A 23,978-nucleotide genomic window follows, 5' to 3' on the forward strand; every position below is an offset into this window, starting at 1 on the left:
GCCAGAAAAACAAACACCACAATCAAAAAGTGGGAAAAAGACCAAAACAGACATTTCTCCAAAGAAGATATACAGATGGCTAACACATGAAAAAATGCTCAACATCACTCATTATTAGAGAAATGCAAATCAAGACTACAATGAGATATTACCTCACACCAGTCACCATGGCCATCATCAAAAAGTCTATAAACAATAAATGCTGGAGAGGGTGTGGAGAAGAGGAAACGGTCTTGCACTGTTGGTGGGAATGTGAATTGATACAGCCACTAAGGAAGACAGTATGGAGATTCCTTAAAAAACTAGGAATAAAGCCACCATATGACCCAGAAATCCCACTCCTAGGCATATACCCTGAGGAAACCAAAACTGAAAAAGATACATATGTCCCATTGTTCATTGCAGCACTATTTACAATAGCTAGAACATGGAAGCAACCTAGACTTCCATTGACAGATGAGTGGATAAAGAAGTTGTGGTACATATACACAATGGAATATTACTCAGCCATAAAAAGGAACACATTTGAGTCAGTTCTAATGAGGTGAAAGAACCTAGAGCCTATTATACAAGTAAAGTAAGTCAGAAAGAGAAAAATAAATATCATATACTAATGCATATATATGGAATACAGAAAAATGATACTGAAGAATTTATTTGCAGGGCAGCAATGGAGAAACAGACATAGAAAACAGACTTATGGACATGGGGAGAGGTGAGGAGAGGGTGAGATGGGTGGAGAGAGTAACATGGAAACTTACATTTCCATATGTTAAATAGACAGCCAACGGGAATTTGCTGTATGTCTCAGGAAACTCAAACAGGGGCTCAGTATCAACCTAGAGGGGTGGGATGGGGGGGAGATGGGAGGGAGTTTCAGAAGGGAGGGGACATGTGTATACCCATGGCCAATTCATGTTGAGGTTTGACAGAAAACAACAGAATTCTATAAAGCAATTATCCTTGAATTTAAAAAAAAAGATAAAGGAGTTGCCCTAAGACATACATCAAATATTGATAACTATTAAATAATTTTAGTATCTACACAGAATTCTGAAGAAAATTGGCTATTGCTTATTCCACAGAAATCTAGAATAATGTTTAATTGTGCTATACAGTGAATGTTTGTGTTCACCCAAAAGTCATGTTATATGATGAAACCGAATCCCTAATATGATAGTATTAGGAGGTGAGATCATGAGGTTGGAGCCTGCATGAAAGGGATTAGTGCCCTTATGAAGAAGACCCCGGAGAGCTCCCTTGTCCCTTTCATTATGTGATGACACAGCATGAAGATTATGGTCCAGGAAGCAGATTTTTGCCAAATAATGTATTTGCCTGTGCTTTGGTTTTGTGCTTCTCAGTCTCCAGATATGTGAGAAATAAATTTATGTTGTTTATAAGCCACTCATGTATGGAATTCACTTACAGTAGCCTGAACAAATTAACACAATGTGAGTAACTAGTATTTTATAGACTTTGTATAATTTGTCCATTGGCAATTTGCAAGAGAATACTGAAGAGTTATTTTAGATGCATTTAAAGGCAAAGATAATTATATATTATTGACTCCTATGTGTCTCAGCAGTCAGGAATCCATCTGCAATGCAGGAGATGCAGGAGACTTGAGTTTGATTCCTGGGTCGGGAAGATCACCTAGAGAAGGAAATGGCAACCCACTCCCGTAAGCTTTCTGGGAAAATCCCATGGATGCAGGCACTTGGTGGGCTACAATCCATAGGGTCACAAAAAGTTGGACACAACTGAGCAACTGAGCACACAATATACTATTATGTAAGAAGAAAATCAGCAACACATTCAGATGAAGAACTTCACAACTGCTACAGTCACTGGGAGGGGATGTGGGAAGAAGCAGAAAATCAGTCCAAAGATGCTTTATCTCTAGGGCGAAAATGGACTGGTGACATTTAGAAGGCTTTTTTACAGAATAATTCAAGATACCATTTAAGACACAATAACAGAGTTGCAGTGAGGCTGTTTAAATGTGTACTTGGAAGAGTGAAGACACCTGGGTTCAGACTTCCCTGGTGGCGCAGTGAAATAAGAACCCATCTAGCAATTCAGGGGACATGGATTCCATCCCCTGGTCCAGGAAGACTCCACACGCCGCAGGACAACTAAACCCATGGGCTACAGCCACTGAGCCAGCACTCTAGGGCCCACGCTCTGCAACAAGAGAAGCCGCCCCAGTGAGAAGCCTGCACACTGCATTGAAGGGTAGCCCCTATTCTCTGCAACTGGAGAAAGCCTGAGTGCAACAAGGAAGACCCAGCACAACCGAAAATGAATGAAAAAACAATAAAAAGATATCTGGCTTCAAAATCAATATTTGGTGACGACCTGTTGGAGCTGAGAAAGCGCATTTCTCACTCTGAATCTCAGTGTTCTCATCTACAAAATGAGATATTAATTAGACTTATTAACTCATAGGATTAACTAGGAGTAAATGGCATGACCCATATAAACCACTTATTATTGGATCTGGCCTACAGAAATTACTCCACGAATACTACATAATTATTGTTGAAATTATCACTATTATCATCATCTTCAGAAGACAGTGAAAATACGAGAATAAGATCAATCACAGCTCCATAGCACAGAGGACATCAAACCAACAGACCTTGGATACCAGGGCACAATTTTAATGTGAAAACTAACAAACATGCTTTTGATGCTTTCAAACTGTGGTGCTGAAGAAGACTCTTGAGAGTCCCTTGGACTGCAAGGAGATCATACTAGTTAATCCTAAACAGAATCAACCCTGAATATTCATTGGAAGGACTGCTTCTAAAGCTGAAGCTCCAGTATTTTGGCCACCTGGTGGGAAGAGCAACTCATTGGAAAAGACCCTGATGCTGGGGAAGATTGAGCGCGGGAGGAGAAGGGGGCAGCAAAGGATGAGATGGTTGGATGGCATCACTGACTCAATGGACATGAGTCTGAGCAAACTCTAGGAGATAGTGAAAGACAGGGAAGCCTGGCATGCTGGAGTCCATGGAGTCACAGAGAGTTGGACATGACTGAGCTACTAAACAGCAACAAAACTGGAATGAATTTTAAAATGTAATATCCTGATCTGGCAAGTTCAGCATTATATATAATATTTGATGTGTACAGTATAGAGTTGAAAATGTATATAGATTAGTAAGACTGGTAGTTTGCCAAAAAAACAGGAATGAGAATAAGAGTAATGGAAGTACTGTATACTCAATTCATTTTTTATTCATTTAGCATTGACTGAACTGTTATCATGTGCTGGCCACTGCTTTGCCATACACTCAGAGGCTTTGCCCTTGGGGAATTACTTAGAGGTGAGGCCCAGCACCTACTTCTAGTAGACTGAGGAGGCTCACAAAGTCTCATTGTAGTGGAGGAAGAGGCAGCAGCTTTTGCCTAGATTTTTAATATAAAACTGTATTTAACTTAAAAAATTAAATTCTTAAAAATGAAAAGTTATTCAAAAGCTACTTTTTAATTGAATGGCAAAAGTATTCATGGGTGGTAAGAATCTAGAATCTTATGAATTTGAGTAATTTTTACTATTGGCGACATGATTGTTGAGGAATGTGTGTATGTATATATGCATGATAAGTTGCTTCAGTTGTGTCCAACTCTGAAACACTGTAGACCGTCAGGCTCCTCTGTCCATGGGATTCTCCAGGCAAGAGTACTGAAGAGGGTTGCCATGCTCTCCTCCAGGGGATCTTCCCAACCCAGGTGTCAAACCCTCATCTCTTATATCTCCCGCATTGGCAGGCAGGTTCTTTACCACTGGCACCACATGGGAAGTCCTATGCGTTTGTACAGAAATATCTAAAAGGGCTTTCCACGTGGCACAGTAGTCAAGAATCCGCCTACCAATGCAGGAGACGTGGGTTTGATCCCTGGAAGATCCCCTGGAGAAGGAAATGGAAACCCACTCCAGTATTCTTGCTTGGAAAATCCCATGGACAGGGGAGCCTGGCGGGCTACAGTCACAAAGAGTCAGACACAACTGAGTGACTGAGCATGCACATATGTACACACACATCTACATAATTTGAAAAAAAAAACTTTATTTGAAAAACATTAAGTACTTATTTAATTATTTAATATGTCTGGTTTCAAAAATGACATATTTTGGCATACTTCTTACTTCTTTAAAAATGTCACTATTTGTTTCAATATCATATCCTATAGGATACTAAGAAAATGCACAATATGTCTTACTTTGGGAAACAATTATGTTCATATATGATTTCTTTACTTAAGAAACCTTAGTGAATGTTTTTAAATAAATACATTTCATTCTGACAAAAAGTATGTGATTATTTGACTTAAATTTCCTCACCGCTAACTCATTTAACCAGATCAGCATTTTCTCTAAAATAAGCCTTCTCCAAAATAAGACTTCTTTGTAGGTCTGGAAAAGACTTTTAGACTCTGTTCATAGAACTGCTGGTATATTGGCTCACAGAAGTTAGCTAATGAAGAGAATGACCTTTGAAAACATTTATAACATTAATTCTTTTTGTTTCCCAATCTCCAAAATGCATCTGACTTTTGAATAAATTTCTTTGCAAGAAACTCAATAGTTCATCTGCTGGAAAGAAACAGCATCTTCTTATGTGGAACTAGCATTCTTCACATATATTTATTACATTTTGTCTTTATAAATATATATTACTCCACTCAGAGTCTTGGGCATCAATATTATAAAAATAACAAGGCTAAAGATAATTGGTTTACTAGCTGTCCTTATTCTACAGTGAAAAATGACATCACTCCACTCAAATCTACTTCTTAGAGTCAAAGCTGCAGATTATTTTAATATGTGAATCAAAGTGTAAGCACGTATGTATGAAAAATAAAGCTGGCTACAGAATGAAACTTTTGAATGGAATACAGATGGTTACGAAATAAAATTTATTTTCTCTAAAATTTTTCATAATGTAGCTTCTTCTAACATATATAAAATCATCAATTGAAAAGCATTTTCTTTATTTTCTATTACTGCATAGAAAATTACCACAAACTGAGTAGCTTAGAACTACACACTTTTTTTTAAAGTTAACAGCTTTGTGAGTTTTGTGAAGTTTAGGCATGGCAAGGTTGGATCCTCTGTTCAGGTTTTCACAAGGTCATCATCAGAATTTCGACTGGCCTACTTTCCTTTCTGGAGGTTTTGGGCAAGAATATGCTTCCATGTTCATTCAGGCAATGAGCTGAATTCAATTCCCTTTGGTTCTAAGACTGAGGTCCCCTTCTCCTCACTGACTGTCCGTTGGGGATCACCCTCAGTATCTAGAAGCCCCATGAGTGGCTATTAAAATCTTTAGGTCCATCTTTAAAGCCAGCAAAGGAGAAGCTATCATGTGTCAAACCTCTCCAGCTTTGAAATTTGACTTCCTTTGTCTCTGATCTAGATCATTGTCATAAATCACCATCATCATGTCTTCTAAGGATCAAGTCTCCTTTAGAAAGAGTTCATAAGAGTTCATAAGATAGAAAAGGCAGAGGAACCAGAAATCAAATTGCCAACATCTGCTGGATTATCAAAAAAGCAAGAGAGTTCCAGAAAAACATCTATTTCTGCTTTACTGACTATGCCAAAGCCTTTAACTGTGTGGATCACAATAAACTGTGGAAAATTCTGAAAGAGATGGGATTACCAGACCACCTGACCTGCCTCTTGAGAAACCTGTATGCAGGTCAGGAAGCAACAGTTAGAACTGGACATGGAACAACAGACTGGTTCCAAATAGAAAAAGGAGTACGTCAAGGTTGTATATTGTCACCCTGCTTATTTAAATTATATGCAGAGTACATCATGAGAAACACTGGGCTGGAGGAAGCACAAGCTGGAATCAAGATTGCCAGGAGAAATATTAATAATGTCAGACATGCAGATGACACCACCCTTATGGCAGAAAATGAAGAAGAACTAAAGAGCCTCTTGATGAAAGTGAAAGAGAAGAGTGAATAAGTTGGTTTAAAGCTCAACATTCAGAAAACTAAGATCATGGCATCTGGTCCCATCACTTCATGGGAAATAGATGGGGTAACATTAGAAGCAGTGTCAGACTTTATTTTTGTGGGCTCCAAAATCACTGCAGATGGTGACTGCAGCCATGAAATTAAAAGATGCTTACTCCTTGGAAGGAAAGTTATGACCAAACTAGATAGCATATTAAAAAGAAGAGACATTACTTTGTCAACAAAGGTCCTTCTAGTCAAGGCTATGGTTTTTCCAGTGGTCATGAATGGATGTGAGAGTTGGACTGTGAAGAAAGCTGAGTGCCAAAGAATTGATGGTTTTGAAGTGTGGTGTTGGAGAAGACTCTTGAGAGTCCCTTTTCCTGCCATGAGATCCAACCATTCCATCCTAAAGGAGATCAGTCCTGGGTGTTCATTGGAAGGACTGATGTTGAAGCTGAAACTCCAATACTTTGGCCACCTGATGTGAAGAGCTGACTCATTTGAAAAGACCCTGATGGTGGGAAACATTGCAGGCAGGAGGAGAAGGGGCCGACAGAGGATGAGATGGTTGGATGGCATCACCAACTCAATGGACATGGGTTTGGGTGGACTCTGGCAGTTGGTGATGGACAGGGAGGCCTGGCGTGCTGCAGTTCATGGGGTCACAAAGAGTCAGACACGACTCTGTGACTGAACTGAATATAAGATTGACCCAACTATTATTTGAGCTTGATTTCTCTCCCATTATGTTCTGGCTGCCCATGAGAATCAAGGGATATGAGTAGACATCTGTTTTAAATTTAAGTAGACATCTGTCAAATTCCTCAATAGCACTTGAGAAAATCTCCCATGTGCTCTGGCTGAAAGCTAAAACATTCTGAGGCAAGGAATTTCTAGGAGGGTTAATAGAGTCCCATCTCCAAAACTTTGTCCATCATTCCAATGATTTCCAAAGGAAGGGACACCTGGTCCAATCTGAACTGATCAAGAAGACATTCAAAAGAATGTGAGCTCTGTGCTGGGTAACTAGATCCATAGGAGCAGGTGACCAGGTAAGAGAGGTCGGTTATTCTAGATGGAAGGGATCACATACCTATGGCCATGTAAGATGGGAAAGTGGCGTATTTATGAAATGGCAGAAGTGAGGATGGGTCCTTCACGGACATAGTTCTAATCTATGTGTTATGCAGTTCAGTCTCATACTACATGGAGGATGGATCTGGGCAAGATGCAGGCAAAGAGATGAGTTAAAATGCTGCTCCAGGGGTCTATGAGTAATCCGACAAGGGCATGGGCATTGCAGGGCCCCATTCTGGCAGGGGACCAGGTGGCTCCTAGGGCAGCCAAACTAAGACCGACTCGACAGGTCTCAGCCTGAGGAGGGGGTGAGAAGCAAGCAGCTGTGACTGGCCAGCGGGCAGAAGTGGGCTATTAGCCAGAAGGATTTGGTCGTGACCCTAAATAAAGGCCCGCCTCTATATAAATCAGATTCCTGACTCAGAACTGCATGGTTCTGGGGAACTAGGGAGAAGGTATGGAAACTTCCAGGTGGTAGGAGAGAAGGATCCAACAGTTTGGAAAGGTTTGGACTGAAACTAGTTAGGAAAGCTGAGAGAGGAAGGTGATAAAGGTACATAGGAAAGTCTGTGAAGAGTTTCGGGTGTCACAATGTTCCTATTTGCAGCTACTTATACTCTAGATACAAGGATGCAGAAGTTGTTTTGCTGCAACAACAGTTATCTCCAGATTCTCCAAATTCTCAGCACTCTCATTCATGATTTATAATTTGATCGATTATTATAAAGTTGGCTGTTACGGGATTCCAACATGGCTCAGTGGTAAAGAATCCACCTGCCAAGGGGACATGTGGGTCCAATCCCTGGGATGGGAAGATCTCCTAGAGAAGGAATTCACAGCACCCCAGTATTCTTGCCTGGGAAATCCCTTGGATAGAGGAGTCTGGGAGGCTACAGCACATGGGATCACAAAGAGTAGGATGCTACTTAGTGAGTAAACGACAACACAACTGAGTTGGCTGCTGTTAAATGCATACTAACAACATCTTTTCATTAAGTTTAAACTGTCAATGTACCTATCAGGAAAGAGGTCTTACGAATAAGATGGGGCAATATCCTAACACCAATAAAGACAGAGGAGAACCAAACTATACATATGTCACTTTTACCATTTATGTAAAAAGTAAAATCAATTTTGATTTTGTTTCATTTCCTCTAAGAAACTCTCTTACCTCTCCCTAGTATCCCCAAGAAGTAGGAAACAATATCACAGATTTCTTTGCTTGTTCTCCTCTTTCAAAAACTGTTTATATTCTATTTCATTTATTTTTAAACATTCCCTTTGATGCGCTAACTAGGTTAGTCTATCACCCTTAACAAAGACTTGAATTGTTAAAGGTGCATCTCTGAAGCTGAGCAAACAACTAGGTTATGACAAAAAAAAAGAACAGTGGAAGTACTGGATTGTCTGCAGTGAAATATCAGTAAATCGCTTATATTATTCAAATGCTGATTCATACATTAGACATTTTCAAAATATAAAATAATCAAGCTTGAAGAAGACATATCACTATATATAGCTATAAAGCAAGGAGAAATAATTAGATGCCATCTGCACTAAGCACTATTATTTCATATATATTTAATAAAGAATTATTGACTATGTATCACAGGCTGAGATAGGAATACAAGATATAGTATAAACGATCACAAGTTGTCATGGGGTAATTTTTCTGTCTACTTTGGTAGTTCACTGATGTATTCTATTCATGAAATATTAGACCTCAGAAAAATTATCAAGTCAATCAAATCAAATGAAGGAGGAGAAAAGATTTTAAGAATTTAAAAGGTAATCTCATGGATGCAACATCTAAATGCAGCCAGTCCCTAATGGAAACTAACCTGGTCTCTGACTACCAGGAACCATAGTGTCTCTCTGTTGGACCACTCTGTATTACCATAGATTCCTCCACCAGCACGCAATCCACATGGCAACCATCTCCTAGCACAATCCATTAGGTATCAGAGATTTGGGGTCACCTAGTTCACATTCTCAAGAGTGCAAGACTGATTTCTTGCAGGCCGCTTACTGGATGAGTCACCCTTGGGTCAGATACCCATTTCTGATCCAATCAGAAGTTGGAAATTAAGACACAGGACACAGCATGGTCCCCCAGACCTGCTGCTACCAAGGGCTAGTGGTGGGTGAAACAAAATACAAGATGGAGAGTATGCAAAAGTATCACACAGAAATATCAGGAATATGAATGGAAATTGAATTGTGGTGTTGGAGAAGACTCTTGAGAGTCCCTTGGACTGCAAGGTGATCCAAATAGTCAGTCCTAAAGGAAAGGAGTCTTGAATGTTCATGGGAAGGACTGATGCTGAAGCTGAAACTCCAATACTTTGGCCACCTGATGTAAAGAACTGACTCATTGGAAAAGACTCTGATGCTGGGAAAGATTGAAGGTGGGAGGAAAAGGGGACAACAGAGGATGAGATGGTTGGATGGCATCACTGACTTGATGGACATGAATTTGAGTAAATTCTGGGAATTGGTGATGGACAGGGAGGCCTGGCGTGCTGCAGTCCATGGGGTTGCAAAGAGTTGAACACGACTGAGCAACTGAACAGAACTGAACTGAATGGAAAAGGTGATCTGAACAATAGTGAAACAATGGGTTTCAAAACAAATGAAGATGCAGATGTCAATTTGACAGTGTTTACGGACCTAAAAATCCTGACAGACTTAGCTTCTCAGGTGATGTTCACCATTAAAGAAAGCTCCTCTGATATGTAAAACCCCCTGTATTAAATCAAATACACACTTACAAATATTATTTTTCTCCACATTTTAACCTCAACATCTTCAACCGGTCAACCTTCTGAAAACAATTTCAAGTGGACACAAATTACTTCTCCTTTTTCTGTCCATCCTGCTTTAGTTAATTTGGATGTTCAGACAAGTCTGTGATGAGTTGAAGAGATCACAATGGATCTCTATCTGCAGCTCTACATAGCTTAGGCACTCAGATGCCAAAGCAGATATGATTTCACACACCCCAAATATGATTGAAAAGGATATTTCAGAGTAATTTAGCCTAACCACAAATGATGCAATGATTTTCTCTGAAAGGTAATCACTGTTGAACAAAGAAAAGGACAATGTTAAAAGACTAATGGCAGGTGGCTCTAACAAGAAACATTCCAACTACAAATTAACCTTACAGTGACAGAATATTTTACAGCAGTGGATTCAAGGATGTTTTCGTTCCTTGTGGCCATAGTTGGTTAAGACTCTTAAATTCATGTTTCTGCTTCCTGGGCAGAGTGGCCAAAGACCCCAAGACCAGGAATCCCTGCCCATTTCCATCTACGAAGGGGCCATGTGACTAGTTCTCAATAATGGACTGTGGATGAAGTTATGTAACCAACAATGCAGTTGAACAGGAGGCCAAAGAGTATAGCAGGATTCTTAAGAGAGAAGACACCTCCCTGAAAATGTAGCATGTCAAAACCACAATATAGAACAAAATGACAAGAAAGTACAATGCATTTTTAGAAATGAAATTCATCTTATAGAGCTTTATTTATGTTTCTTTCACACACAGACAGTTCTACTTTTAAATATGGAAACATGGTCCTTAGGCAGATAATTTATTTTGTGGTCAAGTGGCTAAGTTTTGTTTCTAAATATTTCATAATCTCATACCAACCTGTAATCAAATAATCATTCTATCTACGAAATGTTTTCACACACAGAAATTGCATGTGCGGTTGATGTTTGAGGAGCAATTTTATAATGCAGCATTGTATATTAGCAAACAATGCACGTTAGATCAAAACGTTCTCTTTCATTTCCAGAACCTGCAACTCTTGATCATTTAGAAAAAAAGAACCAAACTGAGAGACTGTGACATAGCATCTCCTCATTTCCAGCAAACTCACTAAATGCAAAGCATCCTTTTTGTGTAAAACGACACACAATTTGCATTCAGAGCAAGTGTTCATTTTGTGAAAAGAGATTCAAGCACAAATCACCTCGGACACCTTTTGAACATCTTAAACCAGGTCGGTCACGATTCCTTTCCAACACCTGACTGAGTGTTCTAATGCCACTGCCACGTTTGTAAGGAGAAGATAAACACTACAATGCCCTTCCCCTGGCAGCGCAGAGCCCAGCCCCGAGGAGCAGGGTGCCCAGTACCTGACGCTGCTCATACTGCCCGTCTCCGATCCAAGCTTGCATCGCTCCAGTTGGCTGGCGACGATCTGGCGTTCTGCCTCCAGTTCTCGGGTCAGCCTTTCAAACTGTAATTCCTGAAAGAAAACCACCAAAAAGATAAATTCTATCAGCTATGCAGAAAGTGGAAATCAGACCAAAAAGACAGGATGGTCAAGGGGGAAAACCAGGATTTTTTTCAAGTCGTCCAATTTGAGAAGCAGAGGTTGCTGATGTGGCCTTGAAGAGAGGATGAGAATTTTAGACAGACCTGAGTTCCTATCTGAAAGGTCACGCTGACTGCCCCCGCCAAAAGGTCCCAGATAAGTACCAGGGACAGACATCCACCAATCAGCAGCCCGTTGCCAGGCAGACTGATGGACGCGAAGGTGCCAAGACTCCAGCCAATCAAGAAAAACCGACACGGGACAAAAGGCCAATCAGCACCCTAGAGCCTGACTCCAAGCATATTCGAAAAGGTCCCGCCGCTTCCGTATCCGCCAGGGTATATAGGTGCCGCCCCGCTTCCCGCAGGTTGCAGACTCCCTTTGTCTCTTCACTCACCCGCCCCCGGAAGTTCTGCCCGAGAGCGACCGCCCATTAAAGGCCTTCTTCAACGGTCCTTAGAGGTGGCTCTTTCTTCCCGTGGCGTTTTCTAACATTTGGCGCCCAACGTGGGGCAGTCAGCGTGACCTTTCAATATCACAGTCCTGGAACCTGTCAGTCTCAGGGCCTTGAATGGGCTGTTCAGTTTTTCTAAGGATTACTTTCATTGCCTGTAAAATGGGTTTACAATACTTATTAGGTTGAGGTGAAGATTAAACGAGACACTGACCATGAAGAATAAGCCTGTGGTATGTCTGGCAAATGTCCAGTACCCAACAGATATCGATACTCCTGTCACAGAAAGTGAAACACATAATAAAGAAACTATTTTTATATGATTTGGAGCATTGTGTTTAGTCCCTAGCGGCCATCTAGTTGTCTCAATATACTAATTTCATCTTTATTTTACTTACATATTGCAGATGAAGGGAAATAATGCTTTTAAAGCTTCATGTTTCATTCTTTACATTTCAGTAGAACAACAAGGACAATGAGTCTAATTACAAAGGTCTAATTACATGGTGAATTGAGAAGTGAATAACCTTTGTGGTACTTGATACATCACCTTATAAAACAGCAAATGGAATCAAGGAAGAATGTTTCTATAAAGCTACCTAAAATCCACTGTGTAAAGATTACTTTTAAGGAAAAATGCTTCATTCAGTATGTCAAGGATTTTGACTGTTTCAACTACTGGACTCATACCATATTTTAATCTTTATGTTTTATTTTTCCATATACTTCAGTTTTTTAATAAACATAATTATAGCAAGTTACATATTCTATCTAAAAAAATTCATAAAAGGTTTTCACAATATCACAATTAACCTCTTTTAAAAAACAAATTATTTGCACATTTGTGTTTTGGGGAATGGGAGAACTTCTAAGAATGCTGAAAAATACTGAAAAAGAGGGTGGGGGTCAATTTGGGAGAACAAAACTCTAGACATTACAGGGATTTCTCTTCCCAGAAAAGATGAGTTCATTTTGTTTGCTACCATGGGATGCTCTAGAGTGAAATCTTTAAAAAGTAGGACCGGTCTGTCCTCTGACTATATTAAAAATACCCTCACTCTCTTCCACAAGAGCAGATTTTTTGTTTGTTTTGTCTTCGTTTTATTTGTTTTTACCTTGGTTATGCAATGGCAATCGTTTCTTTAATTTTTTTAGTACTTGACACTTTTCAAAAGTTTCACACATAATTTCACATAATCCCGTTTTTAAATCCTCTTCCCACATAGTGGGGGCTTCCCAGGTAGCTCAGTGGTAAAGAATTCACTTGCAATGCAGGAGATGTGGGTTCAGTCCCTTGGTCTGGAAGATCCCCTGGAGAAGGAAATGGCAAACCACTCTAGTAGTCTTGCCTGGAAAATCCCATTGATCAAGGATCCTGGTGGGCTATAGTCCATGGGGTCACAAAAGAGTCAGACAAGACTTAGGGATTAAGCAACTCCTATGGTGACCCTCCCCCTCTCCTTTTCCCCATGGTTACCAAATAATTGCAAATATTTTCTGCCATTTTGAGAGTTGATTTTGTTTTGTTATGACTTCTTTTGCTGTGCAAAAGCTTTTAAATTAAATTAGTTCTCATTTATTACTGTTTTTATTACTCTAGGAGGTGGATTAAAATTCAGCTTGCTGTGATTTATACCAAAGAATATTCTGTGTTTCTCTTTAAGAGTTTTAATAATATCCTGTTTTTTTTTTTAATGTTTTTTAGTCTATTTTGAGTTTATTTTGGTGTATGGTGTTAGGGAGTGTTCTAATTTCATTCTTTTACATGTAGCTGTCCAGTTTTCCCAGCATCACTTATTGAAGAGACTTTCTTTTCTTCATTGTATATCCTTCCCTCCCTTGTCATAGACTAGGTCGCCATAAGTGTGTGCGTTTATCTCTGGGCTTTCTGTCCTACTTCACTCATTTATATTTCTTCTTGTTGTGCCAATGCCATACTGTCTTGATTACCATGGCTTTGTAGTATACTCTGAAATCAGGACATCTGATTCCTCCAGTTCCTTTCATTTTTCTTTCTCAAGACTGCTTTGTCTATTCACTGTCTTCTGTGTTTCCATACAAATGTTACAATATTTTTGTTCTAACTGAATGAAAAATGTCATTGGCAACTTGACAGATATTGCAGAGAATCAGTAGATTGCTTTGGGTAGGACAGTCATTTTCATATTATTGACTCTTCCAATCCAAAAACAGGGTGTATCACCATCACACATACAGGGTGTATGTGTCATCTTTGATTTCTTTCATTGGCATCTTATAGTTTTCTAAGTACATGTCTTTTGCCTTTCTTCAGTAGGTTTATTCTGAGATATTTTATTCATTTCATTGTGATGGTAAATGGAATTGTTTCCTTAATTTCTGTTTCTTATCTCTTATTGTTAGTGGATAGAAATGCAAGACACTTCTTTGCATTAATTTTATATTCTGCTACTTTACCAGATTCATTGATGAGCTCTAGTAGTTTTCTGGTAGCATCTTCAGGATTTTCTATGTGTAATATTATGTCATCTGTAAACAGTGACAGCTTTACTTCTTTCCAATTTGGACTCCTTTTATTTCTTTTTGTTCTCTGATTGCCATGTCTAGGATTTCCAAAAGTATAATGAATTATGGTGTTAAGAGTGGACATCCTTGTAATCTTAGAGGAAACGCTTTCAATTTTTCACCATTGAGAATGATGTTTGCAGTGTATCCATCATGTAGGGCCTTTATTATGTTGCAGTAGGTACCCACTCTTTACCCACTTTCTGGAGAGTTTTATAAAAAATGGGTCTTGAATTTTGACAAAAGTTTTTTCACATCTATTGAGATGATACTATGATTTTTATTCATCAGTTTACTAATATGGTTTGTCACATTGACTGATATGCATATATAAAAGAATCCTTGCATCCCTGGGATAAATCCCATTGGATCATGATGTATGATCCTTTTAATGTGTCGTTGGATTCTGATACTAATATTTTGTTGAGGATTTTTGTGCCTGTGTTCATCAGTGATAATGGCCTATAATTTTCTTTTTGCTAAATCTTTGTCAGCTTTTGGTATCAGAGTAACTCTAGACTCGTAGAATGAGTTTGTCCAGTGTTCCTTCCTCTGTGAATTTTAGAAAGAATTTGAGAAGATACATGTTAGTGCCTCTCTAAATTTTTAACAAAATTTGCCTATGATGCCATCTGATCTTGGACTTTGTTGAAAGGTCTTTAATCACAGTTTCATTACTTGTGATTGGTTGGTTCACATTTTTATTTCTCACTGGTTCAGTCGTAGACATTGGTACTTTTCTAAGAATTTGTCCATTTCTTCCAGGTTGTCCATTTTATTGGCATGTAGTTGCTTATAGTAGTAGTCCCTTGCGAGCCTCTTATTTCTGTGGTGTCAGTTGTGACTTTTCTTTCATTTATAATTTTATTGTCTGAGTCCTCACTCTTGTTTTTCTGGATGAGTCTTTAATATGGCAAGACAATATGAATCAGGATTTATAAACTTTCTTGGGCTTCTGCTAGAACAAACACTAATCTTGGGTGTGCGTGCTGGAGACTGTGGCCTCACTATGTACTTTCTTCACACCATTTTTATGGGAGGAGGGAATTAGGAGACTTTTTTTTCATGCAAACTGCCTTCCAAACATATAGTCACAATATCCAGTGCTCTTCATCTGTACAGATTTATTTCCATCTGGCATCATTTTTCTTCTGTCAGAAATACTTCTTTTAATATTTCTTGTAATGTGGCTCCTTCAGTGATTCTTTCCGATTTACAGCCTAATAAAGTTTTCATTTTGCCCTCATCTTTGAAAGACAGGTTTGTTCCACTGTCTTCTCTTGCACTTAGTGTTTCTAACAAAACAATCCAAAACTATGGTATTTCCTACCTTCGTGTCTTTGAATATAGTGTGTCTTTTTTGTTCTGACTCCATTTGAGATTTTTCTCTTTATCACCAGTGTTGGATAACTCCTTATAAAGTTCTTTGCAAGTAGCTTTCTTTGGGTTTCTTATAATTGGGGTTCATTTGGCTTCTTGGATCTGTGAATTTATAGTTTCTATCAAATATAGAAGTTTTTCAACCATTAATGCTTAAAAACAAATTTTTTTTCTTCCCCACTATGTGCTCCCCTTTGTTGACTAAAATTAAGTGTACATTAGGCCATTTGGAGTTGTCCCTATTTATGGATTCCTTTTTCACTTTTAAAAGGTTTATTTTTTTTTATCTTTGTGTTTCACACTGTTTGGTTCAATTAGTGTTTTAAAGTTAACTGATCTGTTCTTCTGCAATATCAAATCTACCATCAATCCCATGGAGTGCATTTTTAATCTTAAGATATTAATGAATCAAAGACCTCTAGAACTTTATTTGGGTCTTTCTTATATCTTCCATATCCCGACTTATGAACATACAGAATACACACATAAAAAATATTTTACTATCCTGATTTGCTAATTCTAGCATCTGTGTCAGTTTCAACTGATTGATTTTTCTCCTCAGCATGGGCCCCATTTTCACTTCTCTGCACATGTGATCTCTGATGGAACATAACACATTTTTAATTTTACCCTGTTGTGTTTTGGGCATCTTCATATTCCTGCAAATGCCTTAAGCTCTGTTCGGGGACACGGTGAAGCTACTTGGAACTAATTTGACACATCTGAGTCTGGTATTTAAGACTTGTTAGGGAAACAGAACATCATTTAGTCCAGAGTTAATTACTCTACCCTACCTAGGCAGACCTTTCTGTGTACTCAATGGTCTGTGAATTACGGGATTTCCCAGCTTGGCTGGAGGGTGTAAGCATGCAGTTTTGGTCCCAGTGTGAGCACCAGGTACTATTTCCTACCGTCCTTTCAGGTTAGTTCTTTCCCTCCTCTCGGGGTCGTTCCCGCACGTACATGGGCTTCTCAGTTCTCTGCTGCGTAGCTGAAGGGGGCCCTTGACAGATCTCAAGGGTTTTCTCTCTGTGCAGGAATCACCTTTTTCCTATTTTCTCTGCAAATTCCAGCCACCTTTACTCCCTTACTCAGTACCTTCTCCCCAGCTCAGGGAGTCCTCAGGGCTCTGTCTGGGTCTCCCCTTCTTCACTGCTGCAGGGAACCTCTCTCAAGGCAGTAAGCTGGGGAAACTCTAAGGCTCACCACATTTGCTTTTGTCTCTTAAGAATCTTTTTTTAGTTTTTTTTTTTTAACTGAAGTCCTAGGTGGCTCAGATGGTAAAGAATCCACCTGCAGTATGGGAGACCAGCATTTGATCCCTGGGTTGGGAAGATCCCCTGGAGGAGGGGATGGCAACCCAGTCGAGTATTCTTGCCTGGAGAGTCCCATGGACAGAGGAGCCTGGTGGGCTACAGCCCGTGGGGTCACAGAGAGTCAGGCACGACTGAGCCACTAAGCACGCACACGTATTGTATGGATGGAAACAATACATGCCGTGTGTTTGCCATTCTTGTATAAGTGATACAACTCTACTATTATATATTATGAGGAGGGCATGGCAACCCACTCCAGTATTCTCACCTAGAGAATCCCCATGGGCGGAGGAGCCTGGTGGACTACAGTCCATGGGATTGCGAAGAGTCAGACACGGCTGAGCAACTAAGCACATAATTAATTTACAATATTGTGTCAGGTTCAGATTCTCAGCTAAACGATTCAGTTATATATATAAAACTGAATATATATACATACATACATACATACACACACACACACAAACACAATCTATGTACACAATGCACATATATCTTCCTGACCCGGGAATTGAATCCTTGTCTCTTGCATCTCTTGCGTCAGTAGGATGATTCTCAGTCACTGCCAGTGCCACCTGGGAAGCCTTATACATAATCTGTATATATAACGTGCACACACACACACACACACACACACATATATATATATAGGTTTTTGTAACATACACACAATGCATTTTTGAGAAATAAAAGTTGTCTTATAGAGTTTTGCTTCTTTCACACATACACTCACACATTCATAACCATACACGCTATAATACATAAAATAGTTAACCAACAAGGACCTGCTGCACAGGCAACTATATTCAATATTTTGTAATGATGTACAAGGGAAAATAATCTGAAAAAGAATATACATATATACCTACTATACTTCAATAATTGTTTTAAAAGAATCACTGTCCTTCATTGCCTAAAGTTCAGTGTTTTGAAAACTGGTTTTCTTAATTTTTTTGTATACATATATTTTTTTGTTGTTGTTGTCTTAGGTGGGAAGGTATTTCTAGGCAGTTATTTTCTTAGCGGAAATGTTATTGTTCCATCATGAATGATTTGTAAATGCTTTTTTCCTACTGTATTTAAAAATTCATATTACACATATTACTAAACAGCTAAATAGTTAAGTTTTTATCCATTTTCTTAAATATTGCTCACTACTACATTATTAAAAAATAGAGCTAATTTTGGGTTATTTGTTCCTTTTGACGGAATGACTTTTTAATTGAAATGGCATTTTCTCCATTTAGGAAATTGAATCAATTCATTGCCTTTTAAAAAATGTCCCTTCCATAAATGTTTACTTTGTCATTGCATATGTGAAACAAGGAATTAAGTGAATTTTCCTTCTGTGTTTTTCTATGGAATACATACTATATGTCAAGGTTTTCAAGGAAGAAGGAGGCTTCTCTCTGCATCTAAAATTCTATATCTTATTATTAAAATAAGATAAAAATAATAATGAAATTGGAGGAAAAATATTTATTGAGGACTTACTACTGATTGCGTTACTAGTCAGCATATAAGGAGGAAACATCTCCTGCTGAGTTGCCATTGTATATCATATCTAGGACAGTCCTGGACCATCATAGGTTCTCAATAAATATCTGTTAAATAAATGTACTTGCACTGAGTTAAGTGCTTTACATGTACTGCCTTGTATAGGGGGAAAGGGGAAGTCAAGGCTCTTTGCAACCCCATGGACAATACAGTCTATGGAATTCTCAGTACTAGAGTGGGTAGCCGTTCCCTTCTCCAGGGGATCTTCCCAACCCAGGGATGGAACCCAGGTCTCCCACATCGCAGGTGTATTCTTTACCAGCTGAGCCACCAGAAAAGACCAGGAATACTGGAGAGGGTGGCCTATCCCTTCTCCAGGGGATCTCCCCAACCCAGGAATCAAATCAGGGTCTCCTGCATTGCAGGCGGATTCTTTACCAGCTGAGCCACCAGGGGAGCCCTTATATAAATACGACAAAACTGCTCTTTCTTAGGTTCCTTTACAAAAACACTACAGTCATTAAGATCAGAGGATTAGCCTTGTCCACCAAAGAAGTTCTTCTTTCAAAAGCAGGAAAGAGAACGAGATCAAAGATGATGTTTTAGGAGATCTGAATACAGAGGAGAGACAAGCTGAATGAAATAATTAATGGTCTAAATATTCCCAGTACTGTCAATTATTTTGTTCCAGAGATCACAGCCATCCATTCATGTAGAGAAGACATATGATGTCAGTATAAACTATGAGGTTCATTAAGTTTCATATTTACTCATCATTTAAATAGTTTTTATTTGTGTAAATTCTAGAGATTGGGTTCTGAAATGACTTACTGCATTGTCACTTATTTTATAGTCAATTCTACTTTATCCCAACCCAAGCACCTAAGGAAGGGCTGTTTTTGCCACAGAATATGGTTGGGGATGGAAACTCTCAATGGAAACTGGACCTACTGTAGTTTTATGCTTTGACATGAAAACTGACCTTAGGTTTGGTAACTAGGAGAGCTGCGGCTGAGGAGCTCTCGAACACGGAGCACTCCTATGGTCTCCGGCATCTACAGTATCCTCCAGGGCATCATCACAACCACGAGGAGTTTCTATTCCAGTGGGAGGTGGAGTCCACCTTGTGATGTGGGTAGAAAGATAACCTTTCCCAGTTCTAACTCATTTTGATGTCCGGAGGGAGAACAGACCTCCCAGGACTGAATATTTCCTGGTATTAGATATTTTGAGATGAAAGAGCATTCAAGAGAAGGGCATTACTTATAAGGCCTGTGGGTATTCTAATGGGAAAAATAAATGTAGATATATTCAGTGAAATGTGTAATATTAGTTGTAAGGAATATGTGAGATTAAATTAATTCAGTGAAGGTGATACTGTAAAGAGATATGAAAAGAACAGTGAAGAAAGCTCTTTGAAGGTTATCTGGATTTGAAGGGTAGAGGGACAAGAGATACCAGCAAAAAAATACAAGAGTAACCATAGAGCAGAAGGCCAGTAAGATGGCCTTCTCCTGGGTAGTTTCAGGGGAGAAGTGGTGATATAAATTGGGCTACAAAAGATGATGCACCAAAAACACAGGAGACAAAAGCAAAAACAGACAAGTAGGACTAAATGAAACGAAAAAGTTACTTTTCCTTTCAGTAGAGGAAATAGGCAAGAGAATGAAGAGGCAATCTACAGAACAATAGAAAATATGTAAAGGGGTTAATTTGGAACTCATACAACTCAATAGTTAAAAAAAAAAAAAGAAAGAAACCAGTTAGAAAATGGGTAAAGCACTTGAAAAGATATTTCTCCAAGGAAGACACACAAATGGCTAACAGGTATATTAAAAAAAGGCAATTCAACATCACTACTGTCAAGGAAATGCAAATACAAAACCACAGTATGATATTATCTAATAACTGCTGGGATGGTGAGTATCAAAGGGCAAAAGATACCAAGTACTAGCAAGGTTGTAGAGAAACTGCACTGTGACCCCATGAATCGCAGCACGACAGGCCTCCCTGTCCATCACAAACTCCCAGAGTTGACTCAAGCTCATGCCCATCGAGTCACTGATGCCATCAGCCATCTTATCCTCTGTTGTCCCCTTCTCCTCCTGTCCCCAATCCCTCCCAGCATCAGGGTCTTTTCCAATGAGTCAACTTTTTGCATGAGGTGGCCAAAGTACTGGAGTTTCAGCTTCAGCATCAGTCCTTCCAATGAACACCCAGGACTGATCACCTTTAGGATGGACTGGTTGGATCTCCTTGCAGTCCAAGGGACTCTCAAGAGTCTTTTCCAACACCATAGTTCAAAAGCATCAAGTTTTCAGCACTCTACTTTCTTCACAGTCCAACTCTTACATCCATACATGACTACTGGAAAAACCATAGCCTTGACTAGATGGACCTTTGTTGGCAAAGTAATGTTTCTGCTTTTTAATATGCTGTCTAGGTTGGTCATAACTTTCCTTCCAAGGAGTAAGCGTCTTTTAATTTCATGGCTGCAGTCACCATCTGCAGTGAGTTTATTACTCGACCATGAAAGACTTAGTTGTTGAGTCAAGTCCAGCTCTTTGCAGCCTCACAGACTGTAGCCCTCCAGACTCCTCTGTTCACAGGTTCCTGCAGGCAAGAATACTGGACTGGGTTGCCATTTCCTTCTCCAGGGGATCTTTCCCACCCAGGGATCAAACCTGGGTCTGTAGCATTGCAGGCAGATTCTTTACTATCTGAGCTACCAAGGAAGACCTTAGAAAAGAAAAACAGTTATACTATTTCTGACAGCATGGATGAACCTGAAAGACATTATGCTAAGTGAAATAAGTCAGTTACAGAAAGAAAAAATTTTTTATGATTCCACTTACATAAGGTATCTAAAATAGTCAAACTTACAGAAGCAGAAAATAGAATGGTGGTTGCCAGGGCTTAGGGAGTGGGGTAAATGGGAAGTTGTTCAAGGGTATAACGTCTCAGTTATAGAAGCTGAACAAGTCTTGAGAGTGCCTATATTTAACAATAGTGCTAAAATTAACTTAAAAATTGTTAATAGAGCATATCTCATTTTTAGTGTTTCTATCACCCCTTCCCCCAATAAAAGGCAAAGAGATACAAGGACACTTTTTGAGGTGATGGATACGTTTATATGCTTATTACTTTCATTGTGGAGAAGGAAATGGCACCCCACTCCAGTATTCTTGCCTGGAAAATTTCATGGATGGAGGAACCTGGTAGGCTACAGTCCATGGGGCTGCAAAGAGTCGGACACGACTGAGCGACTTCACTTTCACGTTTACTGTAGTGATGGTATCCTGGGTGTATGTATATGTCCAAACTCATCAAATTGTATACATTAAATATATGTATTTAAAAATGCAAATACACTAAATTCTTTGTAAAATAATTATAGTAAAGAAAAGTTCTAAAAAAAAAACACCCCAAAATGTGATTTAGAAACTGTTCAGGGGAATTAGGATTTCATGGGAATTAAGAACAGTAGGTGATCACTGCAGCGTTGTCTATAATAGCCAAGACACGGAATCAAACTAAGTGTCCACTGACAGATGAACGAATAAAGATGTGCTGCATATATATACATATATATACACATACATATGTGTATATATATATATTATATTAATATATACCATGAAATACTACTATCCATAAAAAAAATGAAACAATGCTATCTGCAGCAATATTTATAGACCTAGAGATTTGTCATACTAAGTGAAATCACATAGAAAAAGATACATAAAATACCACTTATATTTGAAACCTAAATAGCTGTTACAAATGAACTCTTATTTGCAAAATAGAAAGAGACTCACATACATACAAAACAAATTTATGGTTACTAGAGAGGAAGGGCTGGGCAGGGGCAGGGATAAATTAGGAGTCTGGGATTAACAGATACAAACTACTATGTATAAAATAGATTATCAACAAAGACCTATTGTACAGCACAAGGAATTGTCATAACCTCTAATGGAAAAGAATCTGGCAAAGTACCAATATATACACATGTATATGTATAACTGGGCTTCCCAGGTGGCTCAGTGGGTAAAGAATCCACCTGCAATGCAGGAGAGTGCAGGAGATTCAGTTTCAATCCCCATGTCAAGAAGATCCCGTGGAAAAGGGAATGACAACATACTCTGGTGTTCTTGCCTAGAGAATCCCCATGGACAGAGGAATCTGATGGGCTACAGTCCACAGGGTCGCAAAGAGTCAGACATGACTGAAGTGACTGAGGACAGCATATGCATAACCGAATCACTTTGCTGTACACTTCAAACTAACAACACTGTAACACAACTATACTTTCCCCCGCAAAACATCTGATGGGTAGAGTAGAGGGCATCCTATGATAAAGAAAGTTTTAAGAAAAAGCAAGTGTTGTCAGAGAACCTTAACCTCCCTAGCAGGTGGAAATTATCTTGTTTTGGAGATCATAAAACTTTATAGAAGAAGTGGATGTATGAAACCAAAGTCCATTAAAATGTATTAAGAGTAAGATTTGAATGATTCTCTCTCCTGGAATAGAATAGCACATTGCTGAGTCACATACTATATTAGGATTCTTATAAGAAAAATGATCATATAGTTTTATAACTTTTTCCTAAAGAGCCTAAATTAATAATTCATTTAACTTAATTAAATGGAGTTTATTAGACATTTTTAAATGGATAAAAACACGTAAAGTCCCTTGAGGGGCTTAGCTAATTCAGCCTGAAAAGTGAAATCAGAAAACACTTACACACAGTTTCATTAATTCCTTCAATAAATATTTTATCTATTGTGGCACACTTTCAGTTGGGATCCTACAAGTGAGGTTTGAAACAGTGGGAAAATTTAGACTGAACAGAGCATTAAGCAAAACTACATTTGTCATGATTTTATTGCTGGAAAAGAGATTGGACAGAAGTGGAGAACAGAGAAGATGGATGAGATGCTGGATGGTATAAACAAAGGTGTTTCCCACTGTTGATTCTGAATATTCATTGGTAGTTCTGATGCTGAAGCTAGAAGCTCTGCTCCTTTGGCCACTTGATGTGAAGCTTGACTCACTGGAAAACAACCTGATGCTGGGAAAGATTGAAGGCAGGAGGAGAAGGGGACAACAGAGGATGAGATGGTTGGATGGCATCACCGACTCGATGGACATGAGTGTGAGCAAACTCTGGGAGGTAGTGGAGGACAGAGGAGCCTGGCATGCCACAGTCTATGGGGCTGCAAATAGTTGCACACAACTCGGTAACTAAATAATAACACAACAACAACAATGTTGATCTGATTGCTGGAATCCAAGGACTTAAGATACAAACTGACCGTGCTGGCCAGACAAAGTGGGAAGGGGAACCTGAAAAAATCCCAAGGCTATTTATGTGGACAATACCTGCTCAGGCATCC

The 23,978-nt window shown here is 39.0% G+C and overlaps 1 protein-coding gene across 8 annotated transcripts in view; it reads right to left on the bottom strand.

The window, feature by feature from the left end:
- The window catches only part of CTNND2 (catenin delta 2), a 1,048,486-nt gene that overhangs the window by 647,123 nt on the left and 377,385 nt on the right, over window positions 1-23,978 (bottom strand). For all 8 annotated transcript variants that reach the window (XM_070476489.1, XM_070476490.1, XM_070476493.1 and 5 more), the window contains one exon: window positions 11,206-11,318. In XM_070476489.1, coding sequence (XP_070332590.1) covers window positions 11,206-11,219 — 14 coding nt within the window. In that variant the 5' untranslated portion in view covers window positions 11,220-11,318. The remainder of the gene's footprint in view (window positions 1-11,205; window positions 11,319-23,978) is intronic.

This window comes from Odocoileus virginianus, chromosome 14, assembly GCF_023699985.2.
Source record: "Odocoileus virginianus isolate 20LAN1187 ecotype Illinois chromosome 14, Ovbor_1.2, whole genome shotgun sequence".
Lineage (NCBI taxonomy): Eukaryota > Metazoa > Chordata > Mammalia > Artiodactyla > Cervidae > Odocoileus > Odocoileus virginianus.